Here is a 16,404-nt window from a genome sequence, read left to right as displayed (position 1 = left end):
CTATAATCAAAGGGCGTGTCTGGTACTAAACCTGAAGAACAGACAGAAAAAAAGATTACAAGTGAAGTGTATTTTTATTTATTCCTGTTTGTGATGTTTTCATGATGCAGTCCATCTTTTAAGTTCTTAAAATAATGTGATGCAATGTATCACATTTAAAAATCTGAATGAAGATTACAGTGAAATAGTTCCCAAAAATACAAAAAAGTCATTAAACACTCAAACCAACAAAAGATTAAATAAATGATTATTTCAAATATAGGAAACTTGAAAGATGTTAGTAAAAAGAAAAAAGAAAAAGTTGTGCCTTAATTCTCAGGAGTTGCACTCAAATCTATTTGAAACCTTTTCCACTGCATAATGTTGTCCTGGGTCTTCATTTTAACAGTCTGCTACACAACTTTTACTATAGCTTAAATAGATCAACCATAATCAAAATGCTGTTCCTGGGAATGAGTGCAAAATATAGTCAATATAGGAGAGTAAGAAATTAGAGCACCTACACTAAACTTTTGTTTTTTTAAAAGAGAAAGTGAGAAGTGTTTGTGATGTTCACAAGTTTTTATACAGGACTACAATTAGGTTTGTGTGACTACATTATGCTGTCAAAGGTTTAATAATGATAATTTCAAAGGACCAAGGTAAAGAGCAATGTTACTGACAGAGGAGACATTTTCCCCTAACTGTGTGTCCTTGATTCTACAAGGGAAATGTGTCCAGCAGGCGCAGGTGGAAAGAACGAAGGCGAGCCAAGACCTCCTCCAGAGTGACAGGAGCAGCCAAAACACACAACCTGAGAGGAAGAACAAACATACAAAATACAGTCTTAACAAACATGAAAACAATTAGTCCATCATATATGGAGATCAAAGAATGTCTGTTTTGTTGTGACTGTACAGCAGCAACCATACTGAGCATTTAGGTTTGTAGCATATTTGAAAAAAAATTCCATAAAACTTTCCTTTCCAAAAAAAACAGCCTTTTCTCTGAGTGTCTAAAACTCAAGAAGGTCTTTATAAAGATTAGACGGCACAAACACGCACAGTATAATCTAAAAGTGGCTTTTTCTTACCTGATGTGAAAGTTTGTACCTTCTTGTCCGTTCTCACAGCCCGCTCCCAAACAAACACCTTCCTCTTCCAGTAACTTCTGGCAGTAAAGCACATCTGCCTCCACTCCTAGCATCTGAATTCAGAATGACTTTTAAATAAAGCTATTCTAAAAAAAAAGAGGGAAAAGATCTCCTACTGGTGCAACTGACATTTGAAAAATAAATGCATTTATTTTGTCTGACTATTACCAAAGATGTAGAAATTTTAAACATTTAATCTTTGACAATGTGTTATTTTTTTACTCATATTTTCTGTTGTGAAACTTTAATCCTTAAAAGTATTGAAATCTGCCAAATAAGTGCACTAACGAGGAGGTACAAGCTCCCCAAAACTGTTTGAAAATCAGTCACAAAATCAAAACACACGTAATGTTTATTATATATTTGAATATATTCTGACCTTGGCTTCTTTGATGACTGGAGGAGGTAAATGCAGACGGGGGTAAAGGAAGACTCCTCCCATGGCTGGCTGGCAGCTCATCCCTGGTAAGCCATTCAGGAACTCACATGCCTGCTGAGCATTCTGGGAAAGTGTGTCCTTAATGTGAAGAATCTCCTTTAACAATAAAAGACGGATGCTAATAAATGCATGTGAGCTGAAGACTCTTAAAATTCCCTGACAGCAACTTAAAGCATTATTCTAGTTTAACCCCTTGATGCCTGAATTTATCCATCCATCCATTATCTATACACCGCTTAATCCTCACTAGGGTCGCGGGGGGGCTGGAGCCTATCCCAGCTGACTTGGGGCGAAGGCAGGGGACACCCTAGACAGGTCGCCAGTCTGTCGCAGGGCCACATACAGAGACAAACAATCACTCACACATTCACACCTACGGGCAATTTAGAATAATCAATTAACCTCAGCATATTTTTGGACTGTGGGAGGAAGCCGGAGTACCCGGAGAGAACCCACGCATGCACAGGGAGAACATGCAAACTCCATGCAGAAAGATCCCGGGGAAAGCCGGGACGCGAACCAGGGATCTTCTCGCTGCAAGGCGAAAGTGCTAACCACTACACCACTGTGCAGCCCCTGCCTGAATTTATTCACAATTAAATAAAAAACATTTTTTTGTGTGTTTTTGCTTTCCAAATAAGTGGAGATTGTTAATTTATCTATTACACATAGAACAGATACATAATAATAACAGATATATAATAATTAGGTCCTACTTCAACCGGTCCTACGAGAAACCAGCACTTGCAAAAGGTTCTGAGGCACGTATTGAATATGCACAAACTGGCATTGGTGGAATGGAAACGCCATCTCGGCTGCAGTCTGAATGAAAGTGGTGTGATGCGAATTTGCGACAGTAGGCGTCAAGGAGTTGATTAAAGTTTTTAACTCTCCATTAATGTGGCTGCTGTTGCTTTAGTGGTCATGCTGACTCCACCACTGCTGTAGATACTCAGGGAAACAGGAAGTCACACAACTCAAATACATCATGGCTCACTGCAGCTTTCAAAATAACCTCCTTTTTAGATGATTCGTTCTAAGCATTTTTATTTTCATATAATGTGAGCTGCATTTACAATCTGTTGCCCCAAATTAGCACAAAATGTATTTTGCAGCTACAATGCTTGACAGTTTTAATATATAGTTTGTCACACAAACTGTTCAGAGGATGAGTGAATATGTTAATATAGCTATGAAAGAATTAAAAACATTCTAATGGTTTTTGATCATATATCTACTCTGACTATGCTACTGTCTGAAATGATGAAATAATTAAATTAGAAATGTTCACTCAGTTTCTCATCTGTACTCAAGTCAAGTTTTACTTCACAGAAGTATTAACTGAAAGAAGCATCACGTTTGACCCACTAGAAGTGTGAGGCATTGGATTTATCTGCAAACATCCTGTCCTCTGACTGTACTGTCACTTTATTTTCCTGTGTTTCAGATGTTTCTGGGATGCAACCTTCAGGCAGTCAGCATAACTGTTAGTTACAGTGCAAAAACTGTAAAGCTGGGATTTTACAAAAAGTGAGCAACTTGGTGCAAAAATAGTGAGGTGGAACACCAAGCAGACAAAGCTTGTTCCGAAGTACTACAAAACAATTAAGAATATTTTTCAACTTATTTTTCAAAGGTGCCATAAAGTGTTAATTTTGTGAAAAAATGCAAATAAACAAAAGATTTTAAAAGTTCCAACATTCCTGAACTGAAAATGCAGTTAAGTTCAAATAATGTGAAATAAATCATTTCTATAATGAATGATCTTATTAACAGCAACAGAAAGACAGGATTAAGAACTTAATAATTACCTATAAATGTGATGATGTTTGCTTTTTAGGTCGTTGCGCTTTAGAGCAAAATCCATTTTCTGGGAATCGTTTTGATGAAGTGTTGCCATTGTCCTGCTGGCTTACCTCCATGTATGTGTTATAGGAAGAATCTCCAGAGGTGGGTGGATTGACCATGAGCTCCAGGGCCAGCTGTGGTAAAACAGGTGGGCTGGAAGAGCCTTGCATGTTACTTAAGTACTTCTTCACTGCTGGGTCCATGTTAACGACCTCCATGTATCCTCCTCTCAGACCACACCTAAACACAACATCAACACAGATTCATTTAATCACAGTTAATGAATCTTTACTAGAAGCAGTGACCATTAGAAAATCCAATTCAGACTTAAAACTGTTCTAAAATAGCACTTTCATTCAGCAAAGTAGTTTTCTTTTCAGTTTCTTTTGTAAATTATGCCTCCCAACATCTACCTATTTTTTATTACATTAATTTATATATTTATATTTATATTTATGTATATTTTCTCCCACCTGGGCCTCTGCACTTCCTATAACACAAAATGCATGATGTTTGGAAGCTTATTTTGTTGTCACAGATTTGTAGCATGTGAATATAATTTTAAGACCACATTTCTCTGTTCACATCCACTGCCCTTCTATCTTTTACTCATATATCTGCTGGACAAAAAGTTTCCTGAGGAGGCTTTTCAGTCCAGTTTTTCCACAGAATGTGTTGAATTTGACATTAACATAACGACAAGGCTGCAGGGTGCTGTAGTGGACGTACATACAGCATAAGTAGAAAACTGAAAGGAAGGATTGGATGGAAAGTTTTTATTCTTAGAAAATACTTTTTTATTTTGAAGAGTTTGAAGATGCAACTTGCATTTGATTTCTTGAGACTGCATTTGCCACATTCACAAGACGAGTCCCTCTTATTTTTCTTAATAATATTTTTTGCTATGTGGGTTTGTAGGCTCAGTACTGTCGAGTTTACAGTCAAGCGTATTATGTATTCAGCTTCATTAAAAACTGAATATGGGACTATGCAAGCTCCAGCTGAAGTCAGTTTTGTGGTCTATTTAGGTCATGCATTGGTCCAAGCAGAGGTCTGGTCTTAAAGGAACATCAGTGATACTCACTCTCCCAGGCAGGCTGTCGATATGGAGTGGAAGGAGACCAACTCCACTGTCTCTGAGTATGTTTTACCCATTTCAAACAGGACCTTCTTATAGGACATGAACTCTTTGTCCTGTCCATAAACGCTGTCCTGGTACACCTAGGGGATGCAAGAAGACATGCATATAAATGTGAGCTTGTTTGAAATTAAAAATTAAACTATGAGAACAAAAGTTACATTATGTCACATATAGTCACCTCTTCAACCAACAAGATGAGGTGCTCAGTGGCAGCAAATCGAATCACTTTCTCTATAGTCTCCCTGTCCTGCACATGACCTGAGAGGAGAAATGATACAATCAGCATCAAGGGATCACTGTACAGGCCTACTCAATGTCTGGGTCAAAGTGATTCTTAACATACTTGTTGTCAAGCACCCAATGACAAAGAAATACAGAATGACACAAAATGGTTGCAAAGGGACACAAAATGACTAATAGATGCAAATAAAAACACAAAGAGATGCAAAAGGACATCAAATAAACACAAAAGGACCACAGACATACATAAAATGAATAGAAAGAGATGCAGAAATGAAACAGAACTGACAAACAAAATATACAACAGGATGCAAAATAATAACAAAGAGGCATGAAGGGCTATTGCAAGATGTGACATGACCACAAGAGAGGGAAGAATCCCTCTAAAACAAGAACATGAAAACTAACAAATGAAAAATAACTACAAAGAGATTGAAAATGATCACAATAAGCAGATCACAAAGAGACCAGTGTGACTAAAAGAATGATAACAAATAGATGCAAAATGACTTGTGTATCATTCCGTCTTAATTTTGTCTGCTTTATTCTTTGGGTCTTGTTTCTATGGGGTGGGTGAGGCACTGTTTAATGTGTGCACAGGGGCCCACTGTCCTTAAAGTTACTTGATGTTGTTTACCTGTTGGGTTTCCTGGGTTGCTGATGTAAATTGCTCTGGGCTGGCAGCGCCCCCTAGCAGTAGTCACAGCTCGGTGCAGCTCGTCCAGGTCTACAGCCCAACCTCGCTCCTCCACCAGCCGGTAGGGCACCAGAGCTATCCCGGTCACATCCAGCAGAATGGGCAGTGTGTGTGGGCAGGGCATGGGGGTCAACACCCCTGTCTGAGCCTCCCCCTCCCCACTGGCCAGCAGGTGGAAAAAAAGCTAACATAATAAAGGACAACACAATTAACAACATGCAAAAACATGCTTTTTTTTCCACATTTGAAATATTTTTTGCATCATGGACAATAATGCTGAATGGCCCTTCTGTATTAATACTGCTTTCTGTTTTAAAATGACTTTTTATTGACAACCAGATGTCAGCCCACAGATTGTAGATGCAGCTCAAAAAACATAAACATTGTAAAAAAAAAAAAAAAAAAATTGAAAAAAAATTTTCCCTAAAATACTTTAAAAAGGAAAATTTTCTAATACTCTATCTTTATGTCACATGAATATGAATATCTTTAGGCTTTTTTTGTTTTAGTTCAGTATCCTGCATCTCAAAAGATTAGAATATTTCATTGCAAGTTTAGGTAATTTACTATTCAAACAGTACAAATAACATGTATCTCTCAGACTAGTATAACATACGCTACCTCAAACATGAGGACGAGTGCTGACGTAAATGTTGTATATTTGACTGGAGAGCAAAGCGAACTTGAGGGAGCTTCACAGGGACTGAGGACGGTGACAGTGCATCAAGGGCCATCAAGCACAGATGTCTTCAGGAATAGAACTACAACTTTCACGTCTCTAATATGAAGCCACTCTTGAACCAGAGACAATGTCAGAAGCATCGTACTTGAGCTAAGAAGAAAAAGAACTGGACTGCTGTTCAGTGGACTAAAGACCTCCTTATTAATGTTCTGGAGTCTGCTGAAAGAGTGAAGAGGTTCAGAGTCCAAGAAGTCCAAGGAGTTTAAAGCCCAGTAAAGTCCAGTGTGAAATTTCAGCAGTCTGTGATTATTTGGGAGGTCATGTCCTGCTGGAGCTGGTGCTTTGTCACCACAGTGTTTTATCAAGTCCAGATTCAATGTACTATCCACCAGGAGATTTTAGGGCACTTCACACTTCCATCTGCTAACAAATTTTATGAAGACAGCAGTTTCCTTTTCCAGCAGGACTTACTACCTGCCCACAGACCCAAAACTGCTACCAAATGGTTTGCTGACCATAATATCACTGTTACTGGCCAGCCGACTCACCGAGCCAAACCCAACAGAACCCTATACTGGATATTATCAGGAGGAAGATGAAAAACACCCGACCCCTGTATATATTGTAAATATTATTACTACTGTTCTATTATTATTCTATTCCTATTACTATGTCTATTGCTACATAAGCTGCTGTAACAATGTAAATTTCCCCTGGCGTGGGGAGAAATAAAGGACTTATCTATCTTATCTATCTATCTAAAAATACAGACCAGCTGAAAGCCACTATCAAAGCAAAGCTTCAAGAACACCTCAGCAGTGCCACAGAATGATCGGCTCCATGTTACACCACATTGATGCAGTGATTTGTGGTAAAGGAGCCCCAACCAAGTACTGAATGTATAAACATACTTTTCAGAAGTTGGACATTTCCATATTGTAAAGCACTGACAGTTGTATCACTGTTCATCATTTTCTTAGGTTCTCAAGTCAGAATCACCTGTTGCTCAAAACCAAGATGAGGAAAGCTAAACTCCAAAGTCATGGTTTCATAACATTAGTTCTCAAACCAATGGGTGATGTCATTGTGGCTGGGTCCATCTATTAAACACAACCTATGTGTCAGCCACTGTAACAACTTTACAGGCTCAACTTCAAACAAACAAAAGTTGATTCACTGAACAGCTTTGCACTTGACAGACTGCAAAAAAATAACAAAATAATTTTTAAAAATGTCCTATTATGTCTGCACTGTAGACACCACGGTCCTATTATCACATTTGAACTTGTTTTATGACACTTATCCAGGCTGTTGTCTCCTGACTAGATCCTTGCTTGTGTTGCATCTATCCTAAGATGCACATCACTTTGGATAAAAGCATCTGCTAAATGAAATTGTTGAAGTGTAAATAATAAGTTGTGTAAAGTGAAAATGACAAAGGTTCATATTGCAAATCATCTGATAATAAATACTTCAGAGATAAAAAGAAAATACTTGTGTTTATCATTCTAACTTCCTCTGAATGGCAGTGTTTAACATGCTGAGGGAATAGTTATCATGTTCACAATCTTAGCTTAACATGTACTTTACATGAGATTCATTAGGGAAGAATGTTGTCAGCATATAAATAACACTGAAATGCTGATGACAGATAAAAAGGGAGAGGATGAATACATGTTATTACAAGTGATCAGAAAATTTGGGTGCAAAAGAAACTATTATCATACCGTCAAAGTCATCTGTGAGCCACTGGAGAAGATGATGTCTTCAGAACGTGAACACACACCACCATCTCTCCTCGTGATAAACTCAGCAACGGCTTTCAGGACTTGTGGTATGCCACAGGCAGCTACAGAGTATGAGCCTGTCATTGATAAAATAGATGATCCATTACAGCAGACAAGTCCACATAAATATTCCAGCCTAAGTGCTCCCATATCTGCACATATGAAATAATATTATTTCCTCACCCACGCTTCCTCCATTACAGGTATCCAGAAGCCTCTGCGCTCTCTGCCTGACATCTAGATGAAGGCTTTCTTCTTTGAGGAGCTCAGGGTATAAGCACACTGCCAAGACCTGAAAAAGCAAATAGGAAACGACTGACAGAGACAGTCTCAGTTTGTAGCTGTCAGACTGATAACAGTGATGTAGACATGCAGGTTCATGAGGCAGACAAACAAACACAGATAAAATGTAAAACACCAACCTGGCGAACAAATGAGATGGGTCTCATCCCTGCTCTGTGAGGATCACCTGAGCTGACATCGATCACCCTCTTGAAAGGTTTATTTACACCCTGAAAAGAAAACTGTCAAAATTTGGTACTTTTCTACAAACAGTCTAAGTTTATCTTTTCTATTAATCTCTTTATTTCTTTAAATTCCAATTTCTGTTAAATTAAATTGAAAATGTTTAGAGGTAGAGCATGAATTCATCCCAAACTTTGCAACCATGATTTATATTTAAAGACATACAGCAACCAGGGGTTGGAGGGTTTCTGGTTTGGGAAACTCAGAGTCAGATCTCTGTTTTTTGAAGGTCATGTGGTTCTGTTGCCTTCATCAGACTTTGACACTCAGCACACACTGGAGTGGTCTGCAGCCGAGTGTGATGACTCACACTCTACACTATGAGACTCAACTCTACTAAGTGTGAGGACATGGGTCTCTGCCGGAAACTGGATTGCTCCCACTGGGTCAGGGGGAGGTATTCTAGCAAGAGAAGGAACTTTTCTTGGGGTCCTGTTCACGAGTGACATAACAATGGAGCGTCAGACAGACAGACGGGTTGGTGCAGCATGAACAGTAACCTGAAGGCTGTACGGGACCGTTGTGGAGAAGAGGGAACTGAGCCACAGGGAGTAGGATAGACCTGCGTAGATCTATAGATGTGTATTTTGTGGCATAAGTCTGATGCACCAGTATGACAGACAGCACTGTACAGGTGCTTCAACAGCTGCTTGAAGACAAATAGCTACAGTTCTGGTGTATCACTGTTTGCTGCTAATGCACAGCCTCCCAGGGCACTGGGATAGATACAACAAAAAGACAAACACTGCCAAACACAATCTAAAATGTAAAATTAAATTAAATTAAATTAAATTTTAAAAAGATAGTCACAGAGGCAATCATTGGTGCTCTGACGACAAAGAAAAACTCTCTTTTAACAGGAAGTAGCCTCCAGCAGAACCAGACCCAGGCGATGGTGACCATCTGCCTTAAGAAGTTGGGGTAAGAGTCAAGGGGAGAGAGAAGAAACAGCAGAGAGAAACAGTAAAACAAACAAGAGATCAATAAATTCTGAGGAGGATGGTGAGGCCAGTAAAAAGTAATGACTCCTCAGACAGTTGAGAGAACCTTTGACCTCCAAGATCACTGATCCAAATCAAATCTGTTGTCATCTCACTCCTTCTCACAGCAGTATAAGAACAGTATTAGTAGTATTTAGTACAGTCCTGATCTACAGTGGTCCATGTTGCTCAGAAAGCTTTAGGTGTTCCAGCCGTGACTCACCTGCGAGATCTGCTCTGTGATGAGTGCAGCCAGACTCTGCAGACTCGTTGGGGTTCTGATCCCGAGCACCACGGGGTTCACCTCCTGCAGGGAGCTCATCTTTGTCTGCTCCAACCAACTGATGAGGGTTCGCTGAGACACTTGGAAATATACTGAAGAGGCAGCTGTTAATCAAATAATCATAGCAATAAGAAATACAAACTATTTTAAAAGGTACTGTTGGGATGCTATAATAGTCATAGTCTTTAAATAGTCATCTGCAGCACCTAATAACAAATGCTCAGCTTTCAAATCCATTTCACCAGTCTATATTAGTATTTACAGTATTGATGTTTTTGGAATCTGTTTGTTTTCCCCTATTAAAAATGACAAGTGCTTCAACAAGTGGCCACATGGGAAAACCAAAATATGGCCTCAGGGTTGGACCATTAAAATTAAGGTGGGAAAAATCCTGAGCTGTAGGAAAGCAGTCTTTCATGTTTTAGTTTTTGCTGCGTAGAGTCGGGGTCTCAGGAGCTTTTTGAAGCCAGCCCCTGTCAGACATAGTGGTACTGCAAGTTTCTGACATTTCTGGGTAGGCTTCATAATTGAGGCTACCAACACACCTCCCCTCCCCGACAGGGCCCCACACTCACAACCAGCACATGCACCCCTGCCCCAACCTGTCCCTATCAACATGCCAGGTGAAGAAGGAAATGAGCAGGCTGAAGATTAGGAACGCCATAGGTCCAGATGGCATTAGCTCCAGGCTCCTCAAATCCTGCACTGATCAGCTGAGCAGGCTTGTGGAGCATATCTTAAACATGAGCCTGAAGCTGGTGACCACAGCTGTAGAAGACGTCCTGCGTGGTACCGGTGCCAAAGATCTCGCACCTGAAGGACTTCAACCACTACAGGCAAGTGGTACTGATGAAGAACCTGGAGAGGCTGGTCTTTGATCATCTGCAACCCCTGATGAGCTCATCAATGGACCTGCTGCAGTTTTCCTATCAGCCTGGTATCAGGATCGATGTTGCAGTGATCTAAATCCTGCACAGATGCCTCTCTCACCTGGAGAAGACCAAGAACACCGTGAGAATCATGTTTTATGATTTCTCCAGTGCTTTCAACACCATCAAGCCCGTGCTTCTGAGGGACAAGCTGGAGCAGACAGGAGTGGACTCCCACCTCACAATGTGGCCGCTGGATTGCCTCACCAACCAGTCATTGTGGTCCCCACATGGTGACTGTCCTTGCCCCCTTTCTTTTCACCCTCTACACTGCAGACTTCTCCCATCACACCACAAACTGCCATCTTCAGAAGTTCTTTGACGACTCCGCCATCGTCGGCCTCATCACTGATGGAGATGAGGAGGAGTACAGAGAACTTAACCAGGACTTTGTGGACTGGTGCCTGCTGAACTGCCTCCAGATCAATGCGGTGAAAACCAAGGAACTGGTGGTGGACTTTAGCAGAAACAGACACACTTCTCCTTCACCAGTGAACACCCAGGGAACGGACATTGAGATTGTGGACTCTTACAGGTACCTGGGTGTTCACTGAAACAATAAACTGGACTGGACTACTAACACCAACACACTCTAAAAGAAAGGTCAGAACAGACTCCACCTGTTCAGAAAACTGAGGTCCTTCGGGGTGCAGGGAGGACTTCTGAGGACCGTCTATGATTCTGTGGTAGCATCAGCCATCCTGTATGGAGTGGTCTGCTAGAGCTGCATCATGGATGCAGACAGGAAGAGACTAAACAAACTGGTTGAGAAAGCCTGTTCTGTCCTGGGCTGCTGCCTTGACCCTGTGGAGGTGGTGGGAGATAGGAGGATGATGGCAAAGCTTTTGTCTGTCATGGAGGACACCTCCCAGCTGCTGCAGGAAACAGTAACATCACTGGGCAGCTCCTTCAGTGACAGCCTGCTCTACCTGCGGTGTCTAAAGGAGAGACATCACAGGTCCTTCCTTCCTGCTGTAGTTAGGCTGTTCAATCAAGCCTCCTCTCAGTAGTTCAGTTCAACCACGAACTTTACAATAATAATGACAAACACTATGTGCGATATCACAGACAATACCTCCATAGAGTGCAACAACCTGAAATGTGCAATAACATGATCAGATTCTTATTTTTCTATACTTAATACTGTAAATGTTTATATTTCTTCTCTTGAAGGAGAAAGCATCTGTTTATATCTGTGCACTGTGTGAATTGTGTGCCGCGCTTTTTTGCAGTTTTTTTCAGTCTCTGCTGCTGTAACACAAATTTCCCCGCTGCAGGAACAATAAAGGTTTCATCCATCTATCTATCTATCTATCTATCTATCTATCTATCTATCTATCTATCTATCTATCTATCTATCTATCTATCTATCTATCTATCTATCTATCTATCTATCTGTCAGGCTGGCAGCTGCCAGATCTAGATAGTGCTCTCTCTCCCTCTCTCCTCCTCTTTTTCCTTTTTAGGTGTTCCTGGGAGTAATTGCTGCACCAGGTGTTCCACATCACCCTCTTCAGCCGGTTCAGGAGCAGGTGGAAACGCTGCCAATCAGACCTCACTCTCTCAGCATTTAAGCAGACGCTACTCACCTCTCAGTGCCGGATCGCGATACAGCCTGTACTGGTTTATTCGCACTCAAGAGTTTCAAGTTCTCTATTTCACGTACCTGTAGTGACATTGTTTGTCTTCCTTCGTCATAGTTTTGGATCTACCTGCTCCTGCCTGGTCTCACCTGGATTCTTCGCCGTCTTCCTCACTCGGGGTTGATTCATCACAGCCGTTCCGTGGCGTCCACTTCATACGTACCTGCCGTCTCAAGTTCTCCGTGGCTTCGGTTCACCTGAGGTCCTCCAGCGTGAGCCCGGTCCGAGCATCTACCTAGTTTCAGTCTGTGATAAGTTTATCGAACTTATTCTGAGTGGCATTTTTGTGCCTTTTGTTACTATTAGTTCGAGTCTCTAGACGAGTGCATTCGAGCCTATTGTTATGTTAGGATTTCGAGCTTTGTAGTTTTAGTGAAGTTTCATGAAAACCTTTCTTGCCTGGGTATTACCCACAGTGAGTTAGCGTCTTGAGTTTTTTGGTCCGCCTCACCACTAGTATTGCTAGAGTGCTCATCTCGAGTATAGTGTAGAGCAGTTTTGATTCTTGTTTTGGCTTGTAGTAAAATCCGTTTGTGAATAAACTCTGTTAAATCGCTTCAGCGTGTCTCCCTGTTTCCTGTGGCTGAACTCCTACTGAACCGTAACACTATCTATACTGAAAGGTGGAAATATTATTATTTAAATGGAGTACTTACTTTGTAGCAGTGCTTCTGCTATCTGAATTTTTCCAGACCTCTCCTAGACGGATAGAAAATTCAAGGAGATAAGAGCAGCTAGGTATCAGATTCTTCCTGATATATCCCTCTAACTGGTTAATGTTTCACCAGCCTGAACCTAAAGAACCCTCCACCTCCCACACGTCAAGAGACGGCATTATGAAGTCCCTGAGATTAGCAGCTGAAGTGGAACTGGATTCAGCCTGAAAACCCTGGAGGTGTCATAATTACTATCTCACGATACCCATGCTGACAGTTATTGTCGCCCCCCAGGTAATCTGAACATGTGGCTAATAGATTAGCGAATAACGTCCTACAGTTTCAGTCTCACATACCTTATCGTCCTCTCCAGATACTGCAGCTTTATAGACTGGTTAATGATTTTGAGCGAGATATCTTCTTTTAGAACCTTTGCACCTGGTACAGTTTTTCTCAGTCGCTTTGGTACGTTTCTCAAATCATCCTTGACATTTGCAAAACAGTAAGCGCATTTCTCAAAACAATTCGTACAAATAGAAAACACCATGGATTACCTGCAAAAGCCAGTCTCTTGTTCAAAATCCTTACTTCATCTCTCAAAAGTAAATATCTGTGTCAATGAACATGTCAGTGGCATCAGAATGACAAGTCTTTGTGTCATTGTGTGGATAAGACGGTCAAATTGCTGAGTCATGTTGTCATTATAACAGTGTACTCTGGAGGGATGTTCTGATGTAAACTATGGCTAAAGTTTTGATGACAGCTATTGTAAATGGTAAGTTACACCTTAGTGTATGTGGGAGATTGATTGCAAGATTCACATTTACGCTTTTACTGTTTGTACTGTAATTTGTTGACAGACCACGTCATTACAATACAGAAAGGACAAACAGCGCTGCATAGCACAAAGAAAAAAACTAAAATAGAAATGTGAACATAGGATAATCGTCTCAGGGAAAACTGTACATGCAGTGCTGTAGAAATTACAGTACAGTCTTCCTACACCTCCTGACGTTCCTGTCTGTTGGTCCACAAATTCTCATGAATATCTTCTCCTGCGTCTTTGAGCGATTTCAGAAAACCCAAATCCTTCACACATTTACCTTCGTTAGAGAAAATCAAGATTCACCTGGGAGAAATTTACCAATTCAGGACAGTTTTCAAAGAAAAAGTGTCATGGAAATGTATAGAAACATCTTTGACATATTATGACAACTTGTTCACCCATTTTCCATGTAAAGACTTATGCGATGAACTAATGTCTAAATGTTGTGGAGGGTGAGACTATTCAACAGAGACCCATTATAATACATTTTGATCAACATGACATAAGCAATTTATAATGTAGGAAACAGCAGAGAATTGTACATAATCATTTGCATGGATGCACCAAAGCATTTGCAACTTGTTCAAAGGAATGAGAAACTGCTTTTTTGATGTGCAAAAGTGACACAATGATTTGAAGATTGAACAAGTAGTTTTGAGAATTTCAATTCTGATCTGAGAAATGTACCAAAGCTACTGAGAAAAACTGTAATCTTTTCTGTGGAAATACAATATTGAATACAGAAAAGAGAGGTCATACATATAAATTTCCCACCCCAGCCCCCACCCAACTTACAGAACAACACCAGACCCTCATAAAGGGGGTCAATGGCATGAACAGTCTCTGTATCAGTTAAATAAAATTAATTAAACTCAAAGTGTAGCAACTACGCAATGTGCAATGTGATGGCAGATAAATAATGTGAAACATGTAACATAAATAAATAAAATGGAAGAAAAAGAAAAAATGAATGAATAAATTAATTAAGTCGTTAGCATTTCTAACAACATTAGCTGTCATACTGACGTTTAAAATGCTTGATTAGAGAAAATAGCTCATATGGACAAAATCGCCTGGTGGAGCCTAGAAGCTTCTCTGTGCACAGTTAACTTTTAATGTCTCCTGTAGTCTTCTGTAGTCTAATTCCATTCAAAGGAAAGAAAACAATTTTAGACAGCTTTGCTACAGTTGCAGGATATGAGAAAAGTTTCAAAATTCCCCCCAAAATCTTCACAAATCCCTGTTTCCAAGCAGTCATTCAAGCCATCTGGTGAAAACGCCTGTATTTTTTTCATACATACATATATATATATATATATATATATATATATATATATATATATATATATATATATATATATATATATATATATATATATATTAGTGGTGGGACACGATTAAAAAATTTAATCTAATTAATTACAGGCTTTGTAATTAATTAATCGCAATAATTGCACTTTTGTCAAATAGCAATATTTGACACAATAAGTGAAGTTTTTCAATTCAAATAAAATTGTGGTTGACAGTTGAATCAATGAATAGACATATACATGTTAATAATTTAAAATTTATTTTAAAAAAAGGAAAATGGAACATATAGAAAAAGTGATTTTGATTACTTAAAGCCTGAATTTAGTTGTTTTTTCCACTGTATGGCACATAAAATCAGCATAAGTAGTTCAAGGAGCTTCAGAAAGTTGAAAATCCAGAGATTCATTCTGTTTTCATCTTTTCTGGGTCTCATAAATGGTGTAATTTTGATGGTTCTTTTTTATAGGAATATCAATTTTTATTTATGTAATTTTCTTATAACAAAAATGTTATAATTATTAAAAGAGATATTTTTGTTGTTTAGGTTATTCCTCCTCCAAGGAGGCCAAGGAGGACACACACACACACACACACACACACACACACACACACACACACACTATTTTGCCAAAAGTATTCGCTCACCTGCCTTGACTCACATATGAACATAAGTGACATCCCATTCCTAATCCATAGGGTTCAATATGAAGTCGGTCCACCCTTTGCAGCTATAACAGCTTCAACTCTTCTGGGAAGGCTGTCCACAAGGTTTAGGAGTGTGTTTATGGGAATTTCTGACCATTCTTCCAGAAGCGCATTTGTGAGGTCACACACTGATGTTGGACCAGAAGGCCTGGCTCTCAGTCTCTGCTCTAATTCATCCCAAAGGTGTTCTATCAGGTTGAGGTCAGGACTCTGTGCAGGCCAGTCAAGTTCATCCACACCAGACTCTGTCATCCATGTCTTTATGGACCTTGCTTTGTGCACTGGTGCACAGTCATGTTGGAAGAGGAAGGGGCCAGCTCCAAACTGTTCCCACAAAGTTGGGAGCATGGAATTGTCCAAAATGTCTTGGTATGCTGAAGCATTCAGAGTTCCTTTCACTGGAACTAAGGGGCCAAGCCCAGCTCCTGAAAAACAACCCCACACCATAATCCCCCCTCCACCAAACTTTACACTTGGCACAATGCAGTCTGACAAGTATGGTTCTCCTGGCAACCGCCAAACCCAGACTCGTCCATCAGATTACCAGATGGAGAAGCGTAATTCGTCACTCCAGAGAAGG

General features: G+C 40.0%; 1 protein-coding gene across 6 annotated transcripts; it reads right to left on the bottom strand.

Annotated features, from left to right (window-relative positions):
- Window positions 1-55: 55 nt before the first annotated feature.
- On the bottom strand, window positions 56-13,618 carry LOC111581054 (alanine aminotransferase 2-like). Of its 6 annotated transcripts, XM_035956699.2 has the most exons (13): window positions 12,983-13,230; window positions 12,416-12,561; window positions 9,695-9,858; window positions 8,389-8,478; window positions 8,150-8,258; window positions 7,907-8,043; window positions 5,438-5,681; window positions 4,739-4,818; window positions 4,504-4,640; window positions 3,488-3,659; window positions 1,512-1,667; window positions 1,073-1,185; window positions 56-793 (listed from the first exon to the last, which is right to left on the bottom strand). In XM_035956699.2, the coding sequence occupies exons 2-13, from the start codon at window positions 12,453-12,455 to the stop codon at window positions 700-702; spliced, it is 1,536 nt and encodes a 511-aa protein (XP_035812592.2). In that variant the 5' UTR covers window positions 12,456-12,561; window positions 12,983-13,230; the 3' UTR covers window positions 56-699. The 6 variants fall into 6 exon arrangements, with proteins under 6 accessions (XP_035812592.2, XP_054860511.1, XP_054860515.1 ...); XM_055004536.1 differs by lacking the exons at window positions 12,416-12,561; window positions 12,983-13,230 and adding an exon at window positions 13,537-13,618; XM_055004540.1 differs by lacking the exons at window positions 12,416-12,561; window positions 12,983-13,230 and adding an exon at window positions 13,537-13,554 and having other exon boundaries at window positions 9,695-9,846.
- Window positions 13,619-16,404: the final 2,786 nt, after the last annotated feature.

Source organism: Amphiprion ocellaris, chromosome 2 (genome assembly GCF_022539595.1).
Source record: "Amphiprion ocellaris isolate individual 3 ecotype Okinawa chromosome 2, ASM2253959v1, whole genome shotgun sequence".
In the NCBI taxonomy this organism is placed as follows: Eukaryota; Metazoa; Chordata; class Actinopteri; family Pomacentridae; genus Amphiprion; species Amphiprion ocellaris.
Note: the sequence above shows the minus strand (reverse complement) of the source record. Positions and strands in the feature narration are given on the sequence as shown.

Excerpts from the sequence above, each read along its gene's own strand:
- LOC111581054 (XM_035956699.2), bottom strand. The coding sequence starts at position 12,455 with ATGAATCAACCCCGAGTGAGGAAGACGGCGAAGAATCCAG. Across the intron at positions 5,682-7,906 it reads GCTCACAGATGACTTTGACG|CTTTTTTTCCACCTGCTGGC; the intron begins GTATGATAATAG and ends TTATTATGTTAG. Across the intron at positions 4,819-5,437 it reads CAACCCAGGAAACCCAACAG|GTCATGTGCAGGACAGGGAG; the intron begins GTAAACAACATC and ends TTCTCCTCTCAG.